Raw genomic sequence first — 8,188 nt, 5'->3', positions numbered from 1 at the left:
CCCAGGGAACAGGGTGAGAAGTGGTCAAGGTTGCATCCTGCCAGGGCACCATCTGCTGCTAGCACGCAGCCCCGCTGAGCTGTGTTAGAGCCATGGCAGAGCCAGGCACAACACCCCCTTGCTTCATACCCCAGCTCTGATAATGTGCTGACAACCTGCAGATGGAAAAGAAGACAACAGGCATGCTTGCATCCCAACAACATAAAAATGACGTTCTTTCAATATTAGTGCCATATTTTCACACACAGACACAATTTCAGATAGTCTACTGCATCTTTATTCATTTTAAAAGATTTTTTTAGTCAATAATGTCCTTTTGTTAACTCATTAAGAGACCATCTATTGTTTAACGGTTAGCTTGATTTTCTTTAGACAAAGATAACAGAATTCCAACACTAATTTGCCCAGTTCTGTTGAAGTATAAGGAGAGGCTTAATTGATAGAGGATAATGACAAAGCTGTCACACTCGGAGTGGAGAGGAAAGGCAAAACTTTGTTCACCTAGTAACATTTTTGAAAAGTACACTTATACGTAACTTACATAAATTATCTAATACATTTCATAAGCATACAAATTACACTATTTTTAATACTACTTATTACAAAAAGATCCTAACATCATTGATAAATACAAATAACATTATCTTCAAATTATTACAACATTCAAGATATTTTATATCAATTTGTGCTTTTAAAACTATTGCTAGCTTCTTCTGGATATAGCTAAAGTAACTGTGCACTGTACAAGAAAAAAAAAGGTTTTGTACTTTTGATACAAATACACATGTCAACACCAGAAGAGGCACAACAACATTTAATGATTATCTTTCAATTTCCCTGAAACAAACAAAACAAAATCTATTCAATGAAATGCATGTCTATGGTAATTGCTAATCTAATGTTTTGACAAGTGCATAAAAGGGCTGGTCAGTAGTGACAGCCAACACTAGACATCTAGGAATATATAGATATATTTACATCATACATATTTAAGAGAACATCTGAAGATAATGGGACAGTTTTCACTTACATATTCAAAGTGTCTCAGAAATTCCACTGAGATGCTCATTAGTGAGCCTGAAGTAGTAGCAGGGTTCTGTGTAAATAGAGTAGAAAAGCAGTCCTTTCCTAATGCAGTCCCTCTCCATACGTAAATAGAAAACCTCATGGAAGTGGTATGATTAGCTCACTAGAGAAACGCCTGTCAGTCAACCAAATTCCCTGCTGGGCGAGCATAAATATTAACATAACTTTTTCAGGGAGCTCAACATTCAACACTGGCTGCAGACAAACTGCAGTGACCCACTGTCTTTTCTATATGGAGGTAACATCTAGAGAAAAATAAATCTTCCATGTAGAGAAAATATATTGCTTCACGTGAATTAATACTTGATTGGGTTGGGGGAAATTTTTTTTTTCCCAGCTCTAGTTGAAAAAGAGACATAATACATATTTCTTTAACAAATGAAGGATCCAATTTGACAATAGACTTTGATAAGTGGTCCATCCACTGGTCATGTAGATTATATTATAGTTCGAATCCCACCCACATGAAGTTATTACTTGTGTACAATCAATCAGAAGACCCAAATTTAGAGGGGAAGAGTCTGTGTTATAACTGAAGTGATGCATATTCCTACTACCGCGTCACATACTGGGACTCATGGGGAACCAAAAAATAGGGCAATTCACAGTTAGTATTTTCTCTTTGATTAGCTTTCTTAGGTTTCTATGTTTGTGTTCTCCATGCCATGCCTCGTGCTTTCTATTTGCCTTGTAATTTCAATCCTTGGTTGGTGAGAGTTCTTTTTAAAATATTCTCACTCCAATTTTGTAGATAATTGAGGTCGCAAATATGAAAACTATAATATCAAACCAGTAATCATAATTTTGAGTTAAGATTGGGATGAGAGGAGTTGAACATTCTGATTTGGGGTCTGCTAATGCTTCTGTAATTTCCTTCCACTCCCACGGTTTTCCTCTCTGTTGGATGGGTATATGATAACACTTAACTTACACACCCTTTGATTTAAAAGAACAAAGCCCGTTTCCTGCATTTTTTCTTTGGCGAAGGATGGCAATTATAGCCTTTGAAATCTAAGTTTGTATCTCAGGGATGTGATAATTCCTTGTCATTATGTGATTTCTAATGAAAGCATTGTTTAAAACTGCAGGTTGCAGAACAGAAAAAATGGGGTGCAAGTGCAGGAGTTGAGGCTGAAAGTAATTTAGTGTCAGTTTATGAATGCCCTCTTAAGGAGTGTGCATTTTATTCTATCAGATGCATTATTTAATGAAATGTGTTGCACAGAATGCTTGTGCTAGAGGATGTTAATATGTCTCAAGTAAGCGCAGTTAAATTAAGTCCACTTTACTTGGGTAAGCCTTCTATATGTTAATATGCATTGTGATTCCCTAAGAGGGAGTTTTGTATATCACTTTCCTCAAACTAAACAATATAACTTGGTAGTAGGGATACAACAAATAGGAAAACTGTTCCAGCTTGTGCTCAGGTTAGTTAATTCTAATATTCTGTGTACACTCAACACACCTGATATTCACTGCCTTATAATCTACGTATCTGGGAACTAGCAGGGTTCAGTAAACTAATGGAATGAATGAAATATCTGAATAGCCTTCAATTTTCTCACCTATAAAATGGGAAAACAGTTCTACCATTTTTGAAGGATTGAAGAGTTGGAGAAAAGTAATCACAGAACATTTTGTGACCAAGACTATTTTTTTAATTAAAATCAAATAGACACAGACTTACAAATGAAAAATTAAATATAAAAGATGGGGAAAATACGTAAGGGATTGCTATCCAATTATTGTCTAGTTGTGTAGTCTTTGCTTAACCTTGCTAAAGCTCATTTGTAAAGGGGATAATCGCACTTACCTCAAAAGGCTCTTAGAGTCTGCCTAGTACTATGACTGGGGGTACATGTTGTGGTGGTTGAGCATAGGCTGGGAGCCACACTGCCTGGGTTGAATCTTGGCCCTGCCTCTCACTAGATATGTGATACTACGTGTGTGACTGCGACATTAAACAATTTAATGGCTTTCTGCCTTAGTTTTCCTCATCTGCAAAATGGGCACAATAATTATGCTTATCTCAGAGGGCTGTGGTGAGAATTACAGATAAAACAAATGTCAGATATGAAGTAAAGTTAGCTGTTCTTATCATTATATTTCAAATTTTCTACACAATAGAAACGCTCTGGCTTACCATAATTAGTTCTTCCTAGACTGTAGCTGCTTGGCTAATGATTACACCCACCTCCCCTTCCTCCCAAAGTAGGTGTCACAGCTCATTTTTAAACTCCCCAACCAAGTTCAAAACTACTGGGCATAGACCCTCTGTCCTCCTCCAAACAATTTATTTATTTTTTTCTTTTTTAAGGATCCAGCAGGCTTGTTCTTTTTGTGGTCATTCATATAGAAAAGTACATTAATGTTCCTAGCTGACTTATAGTTGGATTATTTTTCTCTCTGGATTACCTCCAACTTTTACCAATTCAATTGGTGCACAGTTAATATACAGAGGAATTTTTTATCTAGAATTTGGAAGGATATAGAAAGGGAAACTAGAAACAAGAATTACATACCATCTTGCATAGAGATGAGTGATGAGAAAGGAAGACCAAACCAGTATGATACGCCAAGATATTTGTTAGATGATTTGTTAGTTACTATGACATGCTGGTGACATTTCACCACTATAGAGACAATTCAAAAAAATAATAATTTAAATAGGTCACTTATATGGTTCCCACAATAACATTATTTTGAGAGCATCCTTTGTCCATGCTCATACACTTTCCCCCAAATCATATGACTCAAGTAGGCCAGTGAGGCACCAATAAACCAGCAAAGGTTTTTAAGGACCTTCTAATAATCACCCAAACGCTTCCTTCTACTTCAGGTCATGGGACTCTTCAGTGATGCCAGCAAGTAAAGGGGAAGGAAGAGTAAAGACCTTGTTTGACCCAGTATTAATAATGGAGTCTAAGTTTTCAGATCACTTCATGTTGATCAGCAAAATCTATAACTGAGCAAGTTAAGGAAGACTGAACACTCACAAATAACCTGAGTATGTTTAAACTCACTGTGATTTGTATTTCCTTTTGAGGACAGTTTTATAGATGAGCAAGATTTTTAAATGATCGAGATATTTAAGACATCAAGATATTAGGCTCTTCAATATCTGTGTGTGTGTGTGTGTGTGTGTGTGTGTATAGGAGATATATAATATATATGGATATATCTATCCAAAGGCAGATGAAGAGTGAACAACTGCTATCCTTAATGGTTTTACATTTACTGCTCTGTGTAAATTATGTGAAAATATTTCTCTCTCAAGAACTGTCCTAGAGAAGAATCATTTTATACAAAGTGTGTGTGTGTGTGTGTAGGAGGTTGCTCATACAGGTTAGCTCAAAGCTTTTCTGGCGCAGTCTAATAAACTGAGTTCTTTGTAAGTGGTAGTCTACCACCAGAAAGAGATGACTTCCAGCAGAATTCTAGCAGCAAGTTTGGGATGAAAGACACGTGACAACAGGCTTCAAAGAGAGGGAAAATCCACTCATAATAAAAAGGCCACTCAGCCTTAATTGTAAGAACTTCTCTGACTCTGAGAATCTTTTCTTTCCACCAAGAAAACCACTTATACTCAAGGTTTAATTTAAGAAATGGAAGATACTAAATTAATTTTTAATTTCTATTCCACTTCTATGCCTGTTTTCATTGTCTCTCTACTGCACACTGCGCTGAACAATATAAATCATATTCCTCATTTCCACCAATCTCCTCATCAACCAAAAAGGTGATAATACAGTCTTATTTTACAGCCAAAAGAGTTATGAACATCAATAATTGTCAGCTAAACATTAAAAATAACCTTTTAAGTTTCTTTGAAAGGAGCATCATTTAAGGTAGAGCATAATCACTGAAGGAAAAAAGAAAACAAAAACCAGTGAAGTCTTTCACTATTTCAGTTAATTTTAGTGGAAAATAAAACTGGAATTGGATTTTCATCCAGGATTACAATGGTCCATAAAGTAAAGGGCTTTTGTTAAATGTCGAATCTCTTCTCACTAAGCAAGTATCTGAGGCCGAATTCTGGGTCAACTCATTTCTGCTTCTCTTAGAGCTCCAGTACTGTCCTAATTATATCTGTTTCATGATCCATGACATGGATTTAAACAGTCCCATGGTTAAATCTAATGCAGTGACCATATAACGCCCAATTGACTTATTGTCTGTAAAGAGGCAGAAATTCAACCCTTGATTTACAGGACTTGAGTCTGCCTAAATCTCTAATATAACTAACAAAATGTGGTCACTTTCAATAGGATAAATGCCCGGATATTATTTTTAAAAATTCAACAACTGCAATAAACATAGGAGTATATAAATTTTTTCGAATTAGTGTTTTGGATTTCTCTGCATAGATCCCTAAGAGAGGAGGGTATAAATGTCTAACTATTACATTGTTTTGTACACCTGAAACTAATAAAAAAAAATTCCACAACTGATGTTCCACCAACGCCAAATATCTTACATCTTAACAATCTATATTGAGAGTGGAAACAGAGCTTCAACCAGGTTCTCATTTCCTAAATATCCCTTCAGTCCATGAGAAAAGCATCATTCTAAATAAAAACTCCCCATTAGTCAATCTTGGTCTTATCCTAACTGGATATTCCTCCCTCTAATAAGGTTGGAAAAATGCCACTTGGGTATTTGAAACAACTTCTAATACCCTCATAGTCCACTCTCTACATGCTAACAGTCCCTTTAAAAAACCTTCTGAGTGACATTGATAACATTTATTTACTTATTTACTTATCTTGAAGCAAGTTTGCTAATCGTTTTAGAAAAGTCCTTGTAACACTTCTTGTCTCTCTATCTGCTCTCACCTTTCTAAAGACTTTAAGTAGAAGCAAGGCCTTGGCAACAAAATAATTTATCACATGGTTCAATTTACATCTGTGCAATGGAACAGGTTTACCTGTTTCTTATCTGGCACACAAATCTAAGTTATAACCTGAGAAACAGAAATTACTCCCTAACTACATAAAAATGCTATTTATAGAAGACATACTTAAAAACAGAATAATTTAAAATCAGTGTATAATAATGAAAAACAATATACATGTGTTCTTATAATAATTTCATCTTTCAGGGGGAAAAAATCCAAACTGTATTGCTTCTTCAGATCTCTTTTATCAACATTTCACCACAAATACCCTTTGACAAAGGCTTTAAATGTCAGGTTCTGTGCTTACCCAAAGATTAAAAAGAGGATCTGTTGAGAGTCTCCACAGACCGAAGCATAACTACATTAAAAAATAACAACACTTGGATGCAAATTCAGGTAACCATACCAAACCCAGTGCAAAGAACGTAGTTCATCTATGGAGGAATTGTCTAAAATGATCCAATCAATCAGTTTTCCTTTTTCTCTGCAATGATGCACCAGTTGCCATGATCATTCCCGGAGCTCAGAATATGGAGCTCTGACACATTCTCCTTCAGCAGGCCACAGAGCTCACCTTCTCGAAACACGTGGTAGTAGCGCATAAAGGCTCTAGAATCCAAAATGTCTGGCTGTTGTTCTTCAACAGGAATTGTATCATCTGGAATGGAATCCATGGAATCGACTGCAGAAACCTTTCTCAGTATTTTACTAGCAGAAGCCTTCCCCTTTTCTAAGTTCCCTCTATCCACACAACTCTCATTAGTATTGGTGCTATCCAGAAAATTCCCATCGCCATGTCTTCTAATTTCCCCTTGATGGTCTCCATTTAGATGTTTCCTTGTGGCTCGTGCTTTTAGCCACTCCAAATGTTTTTGAGGAGTTTCCACAAACACTTCCTCATCTAAATGTTGCTCTCTTGTGGAAAAGGGCTCTTGGTGATCTAAGTCTAAACTAGAATGTCTGGCAGGCTGGATTGATATAGTGCTATTGGCCCAGCCTTCAGTGTTTTTCAGGGGTCTCACTCTTTCAATTTGCTTCCTCAGAGTTGATTCATCCAAAGATCGGGAGAAAAACCAGGAACGGAAAGATTTTCCTAATGTATTATAGAATCCATTCTCTTCCTCACTTTCCTTACGAATACTTGCACAGCAGGCACCGGCCATAACAGGTTCATAGCCCACGCTGTGGGACTGTGTGGAATCACATCGCCCCTTAAAACAAACAGAACAGCTACACACAGAGCAAGGGGGATGGTAGGGATGGCTTCTTTCTGGATGTCCACACGGCATCTTTCTCCCAGGTTGGCTGGATTCTGAGAGGAGCCGGGAACATAAGGCCCTGTTCCATGGAACAAGCACATCTTGTTTCTCAAAGTGCCGGTTCTTTTGTTCCATAGCCCAAACATAAATCATCAGCTGGCCTCCAGGAACTAAGACTCTGGCCATTTCTTTTATTGCTCTGATTCTTCTTTGTTTTGTGGAAAAATGATGTATAACTGAAAAAGTAGAAACTAGATCTCAATGTGTATGCATATACATAACTCTACACATTTATATGCTAATATTTTCCATTTACAAGTGATGCAATTTGACATGTAGTAAAACCTCCTTATTTCCTACAGGGCAGGACTTATGGTAGAAAAAGCACAGGTCTGGCTTTAGGAGAGACATAATTTTCAGCTTTGACTCCTGTAATTATTAGACAACTGATCTGGGAAATTATTGAACATATATGGATTTTAAGTTTCTTCATCTATAATAAGATGTCTAGAATAAATAACGTGTAAAATCTCTTCCAGTTCCAAAATCCTATGAATTTTATTAACCAGAGGATGACCAGTGTGAATTAATAAAATTCGCGAGGGAGTACTGTTAGGTAAGTGTTCCCTCACAGAATTCTATGAAATAAAACATTGCTTGGATGAATGATTGGTATTTCTAAAGCACTGAAAGATTAATACCATGACTCAGTGTTAATAAAATTAATAAAGCAAACAGAAGTGGAGAAAAAGGTCCTTTTTTCTGTTTAGCTAATGCAAAGATAAGCCAGCCAAGTTCAAGTTCACATGATTGCCTATCATTTTTAATAATGTTAATATAATGTACAATGGTTGTGTATTTTTTTTAAAAGTCACTTTATGGATCATCATTTTTACTTTTAGTTCCCGCAAAGTTAAAGTGAGAGTCAAGCAGGACTGCCTTTATC

General features: G+C 36.4%; 1 protein-coding gene across 10 annotated transcripts in view; it reads right to left on the bottom strand.

Moving 5' to 3' along the window:
* Positions 1-254: 254 nt before the first annotated feature.
* Positions 255-8,188, bottom strand: part of TRMT9B (tRNA methyltransferase 9B (putative)) — a 52,463-nt gene continuing 44,529 nt past the window's right edge. For all 10 annotated transcript variants that reach the window (XM_033104250.1, XM_033104248.1, XM_033104258.1 and 7 more), the window contains one exon: positions 255-7,478. In XM_033104250.1, the coding sequence (XP_032960141.1) occupies positions 6,451-7,478 (1,028 nt within the window). In that variant the 3' untranslated portion in view covers positions 255-6,450. The remainder of the gene's footprint in view (positions 7,479-8,188) is intronic.

The sequence above is a fragment of the Rhinolophus ferrumequinum genome, chromosome 4 (genome assembly GCF_004115265.2).
Source record: "Rhinolophus ferrumequinum isolate MPI-CBG mRhiFer1 chromosome 4, mRhiFer1_v1.p, whole genome shotgun sequence".
NCBI classification, from domain to species: Eukaryota; Metazoa; Chordata; class Mammalia; order Chiroptera; family Rhinolophidae; genus Rhinolophus; species Rhinolophus ferrumequinum.
Note: the sequence above shows the minus strand (reverse complement) of the source record. Positions and strands in the feature narration are given on the sequence as shown.